At 39.8% G+C, this 16,159-nt stretch overlaps 1 protein-coding gene across 7 annotated transcripts in view; it reads right to left on the bottom strand.

Annotated features, from left to right (window-relative positions):
* Window positions 1-75: 75 nt before the first annotated feature.
* Window positions 76-16,159, bottom strand: part of CMSS1 (cms1 ribosomal small subunit homolog) — a 250,424-nt gene continuing 234,340 nt past the window's right edge. For all 7 annotated transcript variants that reach the window (XM_076349926.1, XM_076349910.1, XM_076349918.1 and 4 more), the window contains 8 exons: window positions 15,806-15,877; window positions 12,062-12,191; window positions 9,130-9,189; window positions 8,332-8,434; window positions 6,859-6,919; window positions 5,890-5,977; window positions 4,187-4,275; window positions 76-769 (listed from right to left, as the gene is read on the bottom strand). In XM_076349926.1, the coding sequence (XP_076206041.1) occupies window positions 686-769; window positions 4,187-4,275; window positions 5,890-5,977; window positions 6,859-6,919; window positions 8,332-8,434; window positions 9,130-9,189; window positions 12,062-12,191; window positions 15,806-15,877 (687 nt within the window). In that variant the 3' untranslated portion in view covers window positions 76-685. The remainder of the gene's footprint in view (window positions 770-4,186; window positions 4,276-5,889; window positions 5,978-6,858; window positions 6,920-8,331; window positions 8,435-9,129; window positions 9,190-12,061; window positions 12,192-15,805; window positions 15,878-16,159) is intronic.

Consider the following 16,159-nt stretch of genomic DNA (forward strand, 5'->3'; position numbering starts at 1 on the left):
CTCACCTCTATTCCATCTTGCCCTCTGAAAAAAATGTGTCCATTCCCTACTATCCACAATGACAGAAGACTCACCCAGAGATCATTGCCTTTTAATTTAAATGGACAAACAGAAGGGTATTTTTTGCACACTTCAACAGTTTAACCAAAATAAAGTCTCAATATACAGATAATTTATCATGTAATAGCAAAAAAGTAGCATTTGGCCAGCTCTAGAACAGATGGGTGAAAAATACCTTTTTGACAAATTACTGAAATTCATACAACATTTTCAAAGATCCTCTAAGGCAAGAACTAGATTATCACTCTCATGAGAGAAGTAAAGGTGTCCTTTGGGACAGCAGAGGGAGATAACAGAGAACTGAATTGTACAAAGACTTTTACACCCCAGTTTGCTCGTCTTCAAAGTCTTAAAAGTGACATAGTAGTAAATCTAGCAGGTGAATGCAATGTACCTCTAATTTCAATACCACATTGCTACTGCAATAAAAATTATACTAAAACTACAAACAAAACTTCCGTTTTATTATTAAAACTCAGAAAAAGTTGCAATGTGCATTCTTTCTGTATTGGTAGACCTCTGAAAAGTCAAAATTCTTAATTCCATCACCAATTAATCACTTGCCAATTGCAGACAGGATAATAGTAAAATGCAGCTGCAAACGACTTCCTTGTTGGTAAAACTATTAAAAGAGTCCCAGCTTCACAGACCCCTCTCTGCACAGCTTTATAATACACATCTCCAGTAGGTCAATTGTTTCTTTCTTTATCTGAAGAAAACAAAAATCAAAGAAAGCATCAAAAGTTACTGATAATGCTTTGGCTAAATACCATTATTTATTTACGCAGGCACCTCCCTATAGGACTACAAATTAAAGAAGAGGTTCCCATACCAGGTCCTGAGCTCTACAGCATTTCCACTTTGTAAACATTTGCTCTGCAATCCTAAAGTACAACTACGGCTCCTGCAGTCCCATCTAACAGGGCTAGAGCTAAGCTGTCATCAGTATGGAGCTGATAAAGCATGCCACAGCAAGAGATCCACTCTGGGCTGCAAAATCCCTGCGGGACTTTCCAGAGTATCAACGGGTATCAAGTAGTCCAAGGGCTGTACTGCAGTGCAACAGCCACAACGTTGTCTGTGTCTGAGAGACCTGAATGAAAGTGAGCATAAAGGTCAAGTCTACATGTGCTGCATGCAAAGTACTTTGGTTTATAACACGGACAGGGCTGCAGCTTATTGCTTAGCTAAAGATAAAAGACGAATATACTTGAGAGTAAATATTGACTACATACTTCAGCAAGAACACAAGATTCTCTATCATCATGGTTAGTCCAGAGTTTCCTTATAGTTCCCTCTTCGCAAATAACTTATTTGCGAGTTTTCTCTCAGGTTTATATCCTTCTATGCCCCCACTTTGCACAGGAATAAATGATGTGAGAAAGTCTGACCAGTCTCTGTTCCACACTGGATGTGCTACATGAGGGTGAAAACAGTTGTCTTTCGATCGCAAGTCCATTTCTTACACACCTTTCTACTTTCATGAAACCTGAAACTTAAACTTTCTGTATTTTCAAACTTACTCAAGGCTCAGTGTTTGTATTCTTTGCAGACAATACAATATTGTTTTTTGTTGAAAAAACTCCATTTGAATCTTACAAACAAGTAATCTGAGGAGTTGAGACAGCTCTGTATTGCCATCAACCTCTATACACAAAGATTTCAAAGTGGGAAGCTTGTCCTTTGGTCAGATCAGAAAGTATACAATCAATTTTTATTTAAACCTTTACGCTTCAGTGTAAATCAAGCATGCCAAGACAGAGTCTCATAAACTCATTTACCCCACTGCTGGTTTCTTTGTGAGCTTTCTTTTTATTTCCTTCTCTCCACTGTTTGCGATGAATGGAGTGAGACACATAGAAACAGAGAAAAAAGTCCAACAGCATTAACTAATGAGACGTTGAGGCATCTGGAAGAGCACTGGATCAGGGTGCCATCCATTATGTGAATGTGATGGGATACAAGACTGTCGTAAGGGAGGATTAATGTGTTTTTAAATTCATATATTTATCAGAATATAGCACCGTGTACAAAATTTTCCACTGAATATGAGGTGAGTACAAAAACATCAAGTAGTTCGCACCTTTAAAATGAAGCTACAGATTTTTCATGAATGGACAAGTACATGTGCTTCCAGCTGTTCTTGCTTTTTGGTGTAATTACAATGACATGTGGCAAAGGAGCACCTTAAATATACAAAGAAATTATTGACAAAGTGAGGTTTGGATCAGGGTCAGTATGCCTCATTTCCAATTTTAAGGGCACAATTTTGCCTCCACAACTAACACAGGATGAAAAAAATTAGTACATCTAACTGCCAGTTCTCTAAATTGTGTTGTTGGTACTATAATTCCTCTCTTCTTTGACCAAATTTATTACTAATCTTGGCATGTATTTGACAATTTTTTATACAAGCAGGGGAGTAAGATCCTCTGCTCACTAAGATTGTATTCCATATTTCAAGTCTGCAAGTTGCCAGAAAATGCTATTGATTTCTACTCTGTTAAGATGCCTTATCTCAAAAACATTATTTGGGTATCTTGTATTACTGACATTCTTACAATGTTCAGGAATCTGCCTGATGTCTGCAGCAGGAAAATAGCTGCAAGATGCTCCAGTTACACAGCTCAAGATGTCAAAATCCTTTCTATATGTTGTGTTACCTGAGCCAAGCGCATGTCTGAAGACTTTTCTGATCACTATTCTGTAATCACACATAAATATCTATTCCTCATGCTAACACTATATATGAAGGTGTAACACACTCACTTGGTTTTAACTTGAACTAAGCCTTAACATTTTGATGTTAAGATAGCCTTAAGATTTTTCCCTTAATAAAATACAGCTGGAGTCACAACTTTTGGCCTATATTCCTGGACAGACATGCAGAAATTATATGATGCTACCTACAGTGAGCAGAAAGGGGTAGTTCAGGTTTGCAATAGCCCCAAATCCCAAATCAAATATTAGCAACATAATTTTCAGGTTTTTGAGGTGGATCACCTATAGTCTACTGTATGTATATTTACTTCAGCTGACTTAAAAAATCCATCCCACTGCAACCAGCACCTTTTGTACTACTATCTTGTGCTAATATAGCTGTGAATTCATGTTCTCTGTTCTTTAAAAAAAACCTTACAGATAAGTGCAAGCACCATAGAAAAAAGCCTTATGTATTTACCACAAGAGGGAACCTCCTTGCCTCTAAAAGCAGAGCTGGTTTCTTTGCTACTTCATTTCTGCGAGGTATATTTTGCGGGGCACTTTATCCAAGATTAGTAGGAACATGTACCTTTGTGTATGTGGGACTGTAAAATACAGCACATTCATAGACAAGTGCAGAGGAGGATTAATGACTGATTATTTGTTTCACTTGTGAAACAGCCTAATGTCTATATGCAAAAACTCCTTTTTCCCTGGAGATTCTGCGTATGGGCCTGCTCTAAATGTGCAAAAAAATGGAAACACTGTGCACGAAATTGGAAACTTTCTAACAACGACTGGTGGAGGAATCTGCCTCTTTCACTCTCTGCTGGCTAAATACCAGCTGATGCCCCACAGCATATGCTAAACGTGCCTCGTCACAGCAATAAATGTGAAAGCTGGATTACAGAATTGAAAAGAATAGGGAATTATCTTAAAAGGAGTCTACAAATGATGGATGGCACTACACAGTTTGTACCCTACCTCTTGCCAACCCCCCCCCCGCCCCAAAACTGTCTGTAGATTTACTCACAAGAAGTACCACCTTACTCTCAGATGGAGACAAATAAACGCTTCTCCAAAGTTTTATTTAGTTTTTGAGGAAACTTTTGCACAAAGTCCTCTTACTGAAAGAACTTCCCGGGAACAGGTAGAACAACCATCTAGCATAAACAGGAGAAATTCACAGCACAGCCGTAGAAGTCATAGCTGTGACTTGCAACAAAAAAGGAAAAAATCTTCCTCAGGAGGTAATTTTGAGGCCTGAGAGTACAGACTTACTAGTCAAATGTTGATTTCTTTGTGTTTCTAGACCACTGAAGTCAGCTTTACAGAAAGAAAACCTTACTGACCAAGACCTGGGCACTAGAATCAAAAGTAATGAATGCACAGAATATAATATATCCAGGTGCTTATACAATACCTCAGGGATATCCATCATTCTCCTTAGTTTCTGATCTCTCCAGTTCCAATCCAGAATCATATATTTTGTGGAGTTCAAGCACAGGCCATCTAAAAAGGCAACATGAATTTTACTACCAAGATAATATGACACGTGCTTATCAAAATGATTTTGGGCTTTTACATCTTTTGCTGTCTGTTTTCAAGGAAACTAATCTTTGAACACTTAAGTACTACATTTGCTGGTTGGAAAACTAATGCACTGACACTGCAGACTCCCTTAACCACATAATCCCATGCCTTTTTGGAAGATAAACACAAAAGCAGAACAACTACTGTTGCCAGGCTTGTCAAGAGCTAACATCCTGCCAGAAAATAATTCCTCAAGCTTCCTCTTGATGAAACCGCAGGAGTTGAATTTCCACAGCTGATGAGGAGCTGGTAAGTTACAAGGACCCTAGCCTGAAAACTCCTGTTAATGGGAACTGACAGTGTTTAGCAATTTACAGGACTGGGTGCTATGTGAATGTGAGTCAGGTCAGTGGTGCTGCTGAAGAATTCCTTTACCCTCCAAACAAATGGTGGTGAAAGAAGAAAAAGGTCCTTTCTGAACTGGCCCTCCAGCTGTTCCCCTGTTTTTCCCTGGTCTTCTACATGATAGCCACAATTTTTTGTATTGGTTTTGACCCCTCTCCGTTCCCTAGTGACCTGGCACTGCAACATTAAGGTGTCAAAAAAGGACTAGACCTTAGGATGATACACCTTGTGTCCCTGCCATAAGCTGCCTCCACCTAACACGGCAATGTGCTTACGTGCTGAGCAGTAATGATTTAATGTTGGTGGAGGGCACAGGAAGCAACAAAATTATGCTGCTCCTGTACCCTTTTGGAAGGAGCGGTAGAGTCCCAATCCACAGCCAGTCCTTGACCAAGAAACCACAGTCAGAGCAAGGCAGTGTTTAGAAAGAGGAACGGAAAGAATCACCTTATCATCTTGTCATTTTGTTGTTTGTTTTTCTTTGTGTACTTAATGTCTATTGAGTAAGTAAAACTACTCAAAATTTGGGAAAAGAAAAGGAGTTTTATATAGAATAATTAAGTTCATTACAGGCAAATCAGAAATAAAATGAAATCAGCAAGCAGATCTTTCGTCCGCCCCTCACAAAAGTTTACACTGAGCTCAGAGTGACATATGATACAATGACTTCTGCCATTACTTCCTTCTGATTTACTTGCAGTGTTTAGTTTCCTGGAGCTTTAAATCTTACACCATGGTTTTGCAGTCACTTTCAAGTCAGCATAAATCAGTATTCCTGCCAAAAGAGGAAGTCCCCCATTACCTGATTTTGTGTGCACTCTGGTTTTGTTTTAATTGGGATCAGTTCTAATTGGGATCAGTTCACTGAGCTGCCAAACAGACTCTTGGGCTAGCACAAGAAGCAGGAAGAGGAAATAAGTGGGCACTGACTGGGCAGGGGGGGAGTATTACTCTGCCTTTCTCTGGTAATACTGATTTATGCCAGCTTAAAGTGGTCCTAAAATCAACTACTAGAATCTTGACCTCATTTTGACTGACATAGTAGAAGTGAAGAAACAGAACTGTACAGTTTAGTACCCAGATCCACAGATTCATGTCAACCTAAGCGCTTCAAAAACAACTGAAGTCTCACTTCTCATGAGACTAAGTATAAGATACCTATGGAGAAAACCCTCCTTGTTCTCCTACCTTGCTCCACAAGCGCTTTTACTCTCCCAGGAGTTCCAACCCCGATGTGGAACACACCTTTCTCCAACATACTCATCTGTTCTTTTATCTAATTTGAAGAGAGAAAGACAAACCACAGTAAAATCACGATCGTTTTAAAATTTCTTCTCAAAGAGCTGGAAATAAATTCAAGATCTCATAGTACCTCTTTCTAGAATGCCATCAAGTAACAAATGCTATTCATCTTTCAAACTGTCAAACTGATATATCTGGGAGAAAGTTTAAGAAATATAACAGCCAGCTGGGCATCACACTTCTCCAGAAGTTCAGTAGTTTTCAACTTTGAAAATCTGCTATTGCAGCAACTATTTTTGGAGGTGAGAACAGTATGCTTCCTGCAGCATTTAAACAAATTCTCTTGAAATATCTGGAAAACTGACAAAGTTGAATTAGTTCTAAACTCCTTCAAGATGAAGACACTGGAAAAGGGTGAAATAAAGCAAGTGACATTTGTGTGTTTGACAGTATTTATATCAAAGGCCAAATGTCCACTCATTACTTCCAACATCCCCGTAATTTGTGCTCTCCAGCAGGTATGGATATTGGGTATCCAGGCATCCAACTGGCAGAATGCAAATGCGGGTGCTGGTACAGTTTGCTTCTACAAACCTATGTGTGTAAGCTTTCAATTTAAACAGGCAAAAGCCATTTGAATGAGCACCTCACAGGAATGTGGAACATCTTTAAAACATAGCACATGCATAAGCATCTACATTCTGCACGGGATTGCACCAGAGCTACTAGAGATGGTGTTTGGCTAGATTCCTCAAACTGCAACAATGGGTTACCAAAGGAAGCATTACCTAAAGAAAGGAACATTATACGAACACTATATGAAAGGCACTATTGCTAAATGCTTTAAAAAGAAAATAGTACAACACTAGTTAGTTGTTTAGTTTTTCTATCAAAATTCCCTTGCAGCTCTCTTACCTTTATGTGCTTTGCAAACAACTTGAGAACTCTGCAGTCTCCTTTAAATGCTGTCATTGACCTAGCAATAAAAAAATTGAAAAAGGAAATGCAAGCATCAGGGCTGGGATTAAGACCACACAGGGGGAAAGCAAAACTAACTGGCATTTCCCAATATGCTTGAGACAGACAGTCCCGCAGTGACCCCTGCTTGTACTATGTACATTCTTGTTTGCTACTTGATCAACAGTGATCAACAACTGCAGAAACACAACAGCAGGTATCAGTAGGGGGCAATATTGTTTAGATAGCTTGTCAGATAATATTTAATAATTCTGGCCTGTGCTTTCACAGCTAACTTAGTTCAAAACTGACTAATCACCAAATTCTAATTCAAAAATATCCCAGTTACTGAGATACAGGCATGAATGAACATGCGTGTGCGTGCGCAAAAGGCAAGATCTGTGTATGGACCAACCCACATTTCGCAGTCTTTACTGCAGAGATTGCCCAAATTCTAGCTAACCAAAACTCGTTTATCGGAAAACCTGACTTGTATTTCTGACACTCCATTTTGGCACACAGTAATAACTCCAGGTTTTGTATTAGTCAAGCAGGAGACAACATATTCAGTATTTACTGAATGCCATTTAAGACAGCTTTCTCTGCATGTTTTTTGCAGTGCGCCAAATCTTCGATTTTCTCTTGTGCAAAGCTAAAGGTTTATGTACAAGTATACATATAAACCACCTAAGTCTCAGATGGTAATATCTGCATGCAGGGGCTAAGCACTACAGGCACATCTGCCATATCTATGCTTCTATCTGTAGCATGGAGTCAAACTTCCCAACTCTCCATCTCATGTTGTACTGACAGATAATCACAGGAAATGGGGTCAAGACACAAAAGACAACCATGAAATTTGTGAGGTATACATTAGTTCACCAAAGTCATCAAGACTTCTGGAATGAAAAGGGGAAGGATAGAGAAGGGAAAAAAAGATGACAGGAAACACTGAAAATCGTCATCTCTGCACAGCAGTTTTGCCAGCCTGAGCCAGCTGAGAACATGAACACAGAGCTGGAAGCACTCGGGCCAGACGCACGCATTGGCACTTGAGGCCCTGGAACACCATGTCCTCATTGCCTTTAGTGCAAAGTCACGATTTCTAGTGGTGGATCATGATGCTTTATGGGTTTACTCTGTTCCCAAGTATAACATGTTGCATGTTTCCCCCAAATTGGTTACACTTTATTTTTGGTTTTTAATAAAAATAGCACTTCCGTGCAACTGAAGTACTAAGTGTTACTTCAGCCTAAAACCAAACACCACACTCCCACAATTTAAAGAAGCAAGGGATATTGCATCAGTTTGAGTCAGTGAATTTGTTGGCTAGCAAAGGACAGTGTCCCAGTTTTGCCTTTATGTCTGTGGTTCCAAGACAAAACCTCTGACTGACTGCCAACCTCAACATAACATTTGCTATCGACATACTTGATGAGTTCCAAGGAACGAAGGGCAGAACTGCAGATAACCAGCATCACCACTGACTTCTTTTCCTTGTGGTTTTTACGGAGTTTTGCCCACTTAGGACAGACTGCAATGAAAAAGCCCATGTACGCATACAGAGAAAGTACTACATGCCACAATTTTAAATTACAAGAGTACATGATGAATGGTAGCCAGCAGCAAGAACACACATGCTGACTCCTATGAGGTCTGCATCTCTGGCAACGCTTTTACATTTAGTCATGGCTGAGAAATTGGAAAATAAAATGCCCAAAATAAATAAAATACAGAAATATCACATAACTGAACAAATTAGATAAGCATTAAAAATCAACAGTTTGTAAGGTGTCAAGCCCATTGTCTTCATTTGCCATATATGGTAATTTATATCAGAGAAAACAGATTGGAAAGATACATTTACCAGACCAGACGTTCTATATAAATATATATAAGAGAATAAAAATTCTCTTGGTTCGTGTCAGCAGACAGCTGCAGGATTTTTACTGTAAGATAATACATACACCTACTTATGAAGCCACAATAAATTACTGACAAATAATCCCTAGCAATTAAAAGAAACCCTAGAACATTTTGGTACAAAAAAAAGTGATAAAGAAGAGTCAGAAAAACAAGACCTGTCATGAAAAAAAGAAAAAGAAAAACCTTTAAAGTTATTAATATTTCATAATTAGAAACATTTGGAGGTGCAGATAAAAACTGCAATAATATTGCATTAACAATGTTTTTCATACAACTTTCATCTCATCCAACATTTTAACTCACTTTCCTTCAGGTATGAAGAAAAACTATGGGTGAGATCATTGGCTGGCAAAAAACAGGAATCTGAAAATGTAAAAGGAAAAAAATATTTTTGTTGATGTAATTAACAGCAAAGGGAGCATATATGTTTGCAGCATAATGACTAGTTATATTGATGAAATCACAACTGTGTTAAAATCCATGATCAATAAATTACCATTTGTGAAACAAAGATTAATGTACACCTCATGTACAAGAAGCTTTATATTGGATAAATCAATGAAGGTAACATCTCTCAACTCAATTGCAATTCCTTTCTTTTCTCCTGCCATGAAAAACCCTGAATACAGGGCTGCACAGGTGTGATCACATACTTTAAAAAAAGCTTTCATAGTCTTTGCCACAATCAGTCAAAGGTCTCAGCCAAAAGCCTTACAGTCAATCTGCTAGACTGTTCCTCCCATCTACCTATGATGGAATACATTTGTAGATCACCCAAACAATTCATACTGTGTAAATGCAACAACCTACCAATAATCTACCTGTCAGTAAGTTTGTTCCTCTTTCTGGCCTTCCATATTGTGGTAATCTACCTAACTATCAATCCTAATGGTAACACCTACACTGCGTTTAATGTCTTCCTCTTCCTTCATTTCCCACTGACTGCCTATCTTTTACCTGGTCACTATGTTAACTAGCAAGTCTTAAAGGCACTCCGTGCAGACATGCCATTTAACTTTAAGCTTCATATAGAGACGGTCCTAACAGGTTCTTTGGAAGGCCTTTCCTTTCTGCAGTGTCTATATAGAAGGTCGAAGTTCTTAAAATGGTGATTAAAATTAGATGATCTGAAAACTTGCCATCGTTGTTAAGGGTCCTTTGCCTGATGGAACAATATGCTCCTGCAGAGCATTAACAACTCTGTCTTCAGGGACCCACATATTTGTTGTCATTCTGCATGAAGCACAGCACCTCCATGTCTATGGAACGAGATGTTTGCCAATATATTTTAGCTAAATTAAGGAGGTTTCCTTACAGACCTTATTCATGTTCACATGGATGGCGCATTGTGCTAATGCTGGCAGCGTCAATCCATGATTTCCATTGGAACAGACAATGTGACAAACTTGGTTTGTAGCTGATGCCTGGCTGAAGTCCTGCCTGTGTAGTTTCTTGAGCATAGTCACTCTCCATCACTATATCTTCCATTTAATAGGTGTTGTCTTGCTAAAAACTTTTATTTTGCACTGATCCCTTTTATTAAATCCAGAGGTTGACATTTACTGGGACTTGAGCTCCAAAGGGAATGACTGTGTACAACTGAAGGGCCAGCAGCTGACTTACTTTTAAAATCATGTTTAAAAGATGCACTTGACACTAGTGGAGAAGGGGAGCATTCCATAAGCATTTAGTGGTAATAGGAGAGCTCTTCACACCCACCATGGTCCTCTCCTCCCAGTGGCAAAATGTCTTTACCGTTGTTTTGCTCTTCTGAATACATTAAGTCTTATTAATGACTGAACATTTCAAAAGATGGTTTCTAAAGGACACGAGCTTCAGTCACTGACTTTTCACCAACACTCCAGCAACACTGGAGTATTAACAACAATTTTAAATGCAAGTTTCAGAAAGGGGGGAAAAAATACATAGCTCCAGACTGCAGCAAGAGACCATGCTGACTACAAACCTGACCTTCTGCACTGTGTCAGTTAAGTAGTTGCTTGTTAGTTGCTCAGTGCTTTGACATGAATGACTTGACAGCTGTAGAAGTTCGTAAACTCCTTGGCACGCTAAGCCTCCAACTCCCAGCACAAAAAGAAAGAAAAAATATCTCCATCCAACGCAAGAGCCAATCCATATGGAAATGGGTCACTTCACTAGCCCAAAGGGCTCTTTTAATAAGAAAGACACCAAAGCTATTTATTATTTGCTAAAAACCCTAAAGGTCTAAAAATACTTAACACAAGCTTTTCAAAGCAATCTACATGGGACTTCTCCAGGTTTTCTTGATTCAACAAGAAAGCTGAACCTGCCCCATAGAAATAAAGAAGGGTCAACCTAGAATCATGGATGTTAAGGAAGAGTATATTTATCTAGAAAGACAGGCTTAAACATTAAAAGAGAGGAACCACTGCTGGGCTAGAAGGCTCCTATGTTGGGCACAGGTCACTAAGAGTTCAAGAAGTATCAAAGGTGTATGCAGGTTAGTTACCAGGCTGTTTCCTCATCATGAGCACTACCAACAAATAATGGACAGTGCCTATAAAATGACAGTGCCTCTTTATCTGCAGAGCAAGACGCAGAGAAGTTCAACGTTGCCTTCATCTCTAATGCAACCTCCAACTGACAGAAGCTAACCCTGCTCTGTCCTGCTTTGCCTTTTCTATCACCAGCTTTTAACTGGAGATAGAATACGGGAAACCAAGAGGGTCCTTGTTATGGTTAAAACTTGGTCACTTTACACTTGTACCAAAACTACCATCTCATTTCATGCCACTCCCTGAAAAACCATTGCGTTCAGCGTCTCATAACTGCATCAGAATGCTGTCTCATTATTTCTTTGTCTACTCCTGTCAGCCCTCCTATTATGCATCTGTATCGACTCAGATAATCCCAGAAACAAAATACATTTTCACTTTCTCCGTCAGCATCTTGGAAGCTATTATTAGGAATCATAATTTCTATTAGAAAGTGAGCTCCTGAAATTAATATTTTACAAAAAAAGGACACATTTAAACAATGTTTCTTTTCATTTCCGTAACTCCAAGAAACCTCACATTTATTCCAAAGAAACTAACATCTCTACTTAAACAGCAAATTAATAGTGTAAGAAAATATTTCCATAAAAAGGTACAACTCAAGACCTGTCCCAAAAATCCTCTTTCTTCTGCAGAAAAAGAACTCAACAGTATCGTGAAAAAAACATTATTTATCTATTAAATATAGGATAAGTTACCTGACAGTTTTAATTCCTCTATTTCAATCACTGAACGGTTTTCACCAAAATGCTGACTAAGCAGATTTTGTAGATCTGCAGGGACGCCAGGTTTTGGAGTGGATTTTTCCAGCATATCAGAAATATTCTTCTAAAAGAACAAGTAAAACAGGTAAGTATGACATTTCAATATTTTCTGCTCTTGGCTAGCTAACAACGGTGTAAATAAATGTTCCTCCATAACTTTATACAGTTATATTGACTTAATTACAGCTTAATTAAAAAAACACCTTACAATGGGTGTCCGGGTTTTGGCTGGAATAGAATTAATTTTCTTCCTAATAGCTGGTACAGTGCTGTGTTTTGGATTTAGGGTGAGAATAATGTTGGTAACACACCGATGTTTTAGTTGTTGCTAAGCAGTCAAGGACTTTTCAGCTTCTCATACTGGCCTGCCAGCGAGAAGGCTGGAGGTGCACAAGAAACTGGGAGGGGGCACAGCCAGGACAGCTGACCCAAACTGGCCAAAGGGACATTCCACACCATGTGACGTCATGCTCAGCATATAAACTGGGGGGAGTTGGCCAGGTCGCGGCCACTGCTCGGGGACTGGCTGAGCATCGGTCGGTGGGTGGTGAGCAATTGTTTTTCATTTGCATCACTTGTCTTTCTTGGTTTTTAATTCTCTCTTTGTTATTTTCCTTTTCATTACAATTTATTATATTATTTTATTATTATATTATTTTATTTCAATTATTAAACTGTTCTTATCTCAACCCACAAGTGTTCTCCCTTTTACTCTTCTGATTCTCTCCCCCATCCCACTGGCGGGGGTGTGTGTGAGCAAGTGGCTGTGTGGTGCCTAGCTGCCAGCTGGGGCTAAACCACGACAATGGGACAAGATTCCCATCATCTTTAGTGGGAATGCAGACTTCAGATGCAAGTACAAATACTTTGATCAGATTATCTGTGTGCCCGAAGACAAAGTATCTTGTGCACTCACCTGAAATGCTGCCGTAACAAAAACGTAACTGAGAGCTGGTTTTGCTGTTGTTATACTTAAGTATCAGTTTGAAAATTCAGGGTTTTTTTCATAATTTGTTTTAATTTATTATTCTGAAAGCATAACAACAGGAATCAAGTGATTATATAAGTCTTGGTTATATTTTGATTAAAACACGGTACCTATCTATCTATTTTGGAAGGAAAGATGGTTAGCTATATTCAGAATGCCATGCAAATGTGATGAAAATGAGTTAAAAGCGCACAAAACCAGAAGTCAAGCAGAAAGAGTTCAGCAGCTGCTTTGTTTTTCCAAAATGTATAGTTCTTTAAACCAAACTAATAATTTTTAGAGCCTGGACATGAGTTTATAATGATTGTGTTTTACACCTTAGGAATGTTAGCAAATAACAGGTCTGAATTTTCACTGAAGTGGAAGTGTTGCTGTATTTTTTCCCATAATTAAATGGATCATCGGGGTAGAATAGCCCAGGGTTCCCGTTATCTGAATGATCTGCCAGCATTTAAGAAAACAGCAGATTTTCAAGGATAGAGGCAGCCTGGAGAGAACGGCAAGAATATGAAGCCTCTCTTGTTCTCACTGAGAAGTGATTCTCAGCTGCGTAAGCTAAACTGAACTTGCCGTCATAAGGATGCATGGCAGCATAAGCCTTGAAGTGAAAAGGAGCAGGAGAGTGTGGTTAGGACGGGACAACAGGGTACGTATCTGCTAGGGAAAGTGAGATTTCACAGAGAGATGAGGTGGGCCTGGAAGCATTTTTGGCAGCTTTGGAGGGGTGGTGAATACCTTCAGTGCAATTTTGGCAGACTAAGGTCTGGGGCAGCAAAGATCAACAGAAATTTTGAAAAGAGCTATAGCAGGAATTTTAACGTAGGGGACATAACTTTTTCCACCCCTCTTTCCCTCACTCCCTCCCAGCACCCACTCCTTCCTTCTCTTCCATTCCCCACTGCTCCATCTCTCTCTTGCCCAATACACCCCAAATACTCCCGTAATGGCAGCATAAGGGTCAGAAGGCGGAACAGGGAAGAGCCACACTGTAGCTGCTGAAGCCACTCTACCCCACAGCAAAGGCAAAGTAGGCAGCTGCCTCTCACAGCCACTTGCCACTTTGGCCACTGCCTGTTTCACCTCTGCTAAACACCAGCTGTGTGTTTGCAAGACCCCAACTGAATCTTTGACAGTGGGATATGCGGAGATGAAGTCTTATGCCTTCCTCTCAGTCTACCTTTGGCCTGGTGCAAAGCCCTCTGCAGTCCCTGGAAGGCTTTCCAGTGGTCGTCTGGCTGTTTAGCAGGTTTTTGCAGTGCCTGAATCTGCAGCATTCCTTCCCAAGTTTCACTCTCGCTTGGCACCGTTGTATTTTTCTGCCGTGCAACAACTGTCTTCCCAAAGAATGACCAGAGGCCATCTGCAGCACATGCGGCCTCTGCATGAGGCCCACAACTGAACCTCTTCGTTGTTCTTCCTATCAACCACAAATGCTCTTCTCCAGCCCCACAACTTGCCTCTTAAGTGACCCACATTTGGGAACCTCTGATTTAGCAGACAGCAAGACAGAACTATCAGGCTCATTTACTTGGTAATTCAGGGTAAGGCGCCGTTCCACAGGACTATTAGGTCATTTGTTGGGCCACTTGATTCCTTCAAGAAAATTATGGCACTCTGGAGGGGAGAAGCCTGATACTAAAGAGAAATTCCGTAAGAGCAAGAGCAAGGACACCTGAGCAAACTCTCTTCCTTCAAGGAGAGCTGTGGGGAAATGTTCCTCATGCAGGAAATTTTATTATTTTTCTTCCAATTCATTCCAGATGCTTAAAAGCAAGGGTTTTTTCCCCCCCCTTTTCCTTATTTTTGGAGAGAGCACTTTGTTTGGAACCCATAGATCAACCTGATAAATATTTCCTGATGGATTTTTTGAGAGGCTGTGTATGTCAACTTAGTGGCCTAGCCCCACTGAAACCAAAGGTGTAACTAAGCGCCTATTGTTTGCCTGAGAATGGGGTCTTTTTGTTAGGTCTGGTTCACCAATCTCTGTTGTGGGATGCTTTCGCTCTGGCAGCAGTGGAACAAGTACCGCAGTCACTTCTGCCAGAGCTGCATTTAAAGCTAAATCCCACTCTTCCCTCTTCCCATTCCCTGGATGATTAAGAGGCCTGACATAATATAAAAAGGCCACCTCTCAGCCTCACAAGGGAGCCAAGTATTTACAGTCTGTCCTGAACGACAATTAACTTGCCTGGTGCCATATAATTTCCATCTAGACTGTAGAGTGTGTTTGTTGTTGAGGGTGAGGATGGAGCATGGCCAGAGGGAAAATACAGAGTATTTATTTATATACTTATGCTATGAGGAGAAGAGCGAACAAGGACAACTCTTGGCTCTAAAGACGTCACAGCAGCTGGAGCCTGACCACGCCGCTGAAATGGGGCAGATTCTGCATCAACTGAAATTCCACCTTTCTTTGACACAGTTACATTTTCCCGGTGTGCAACACTTGCAAGTGGGGTGTAGACATATACAACCCTTGAGCAGAGTGTAGACGTAATGCCACAGTTCAGGTTGGGAATGAGTATTTTGAGTGAAGTCAAAAAAGTAGGAATTTCTATTCTTCTCTAAAAAAGGCTGCAACGTTATGACCATATTACTTCTCACTGTCACAGGGTTGTCCCAATTCTGAATCTTGTAATAGCACATACATCCACTGCCCAGTCCCCGAACACACCCTAGGACATTCATACCTTCTTTCTCCTCTTTGCCTTTACAGTGCTCTCTTGTTTTTCTTCAGGTTGACTTAGAAAACACTCTGTAGGCTGCAAAGCACATATTTAAAAAAAAAAAAAAAAAAAAAGATTCAACATCAGATATCTGATCACCTGGGGGAAAAAAAAGTCACCAAAGGGAGGTAAGAGGGGATACATAAAGTATAATGATGGGTTAGGGAAAAACAAACAAAACCAAGCTTCCCCACCTGTAGAAGGGATCACATTCTTACACTTACATATATCCGGAATAATTTTGGAATTGAGATCTATGTTGTTGTAACCAAGAGGGGAATAAAAGAACAGAAAATTGAAAAATACAGGTTGTAGTCA

The sequence above is a fragment of the Aptenodytes patagonicus genome, chromosome 1 (assembly GCF_965638725.1).
Source record: "Aptenodytes patagonicus chromosome 1, bAptPat1.pri.cur, whole genome shotgun sequence".
NCBI classification, from domain to species: domain Eukaryota; kingdom Metazoa; phylum Chordata; class Aves; order Sphenisciformes; family Spheniscidae; genus Aptenodytes; species Aptenodytes patagonicus.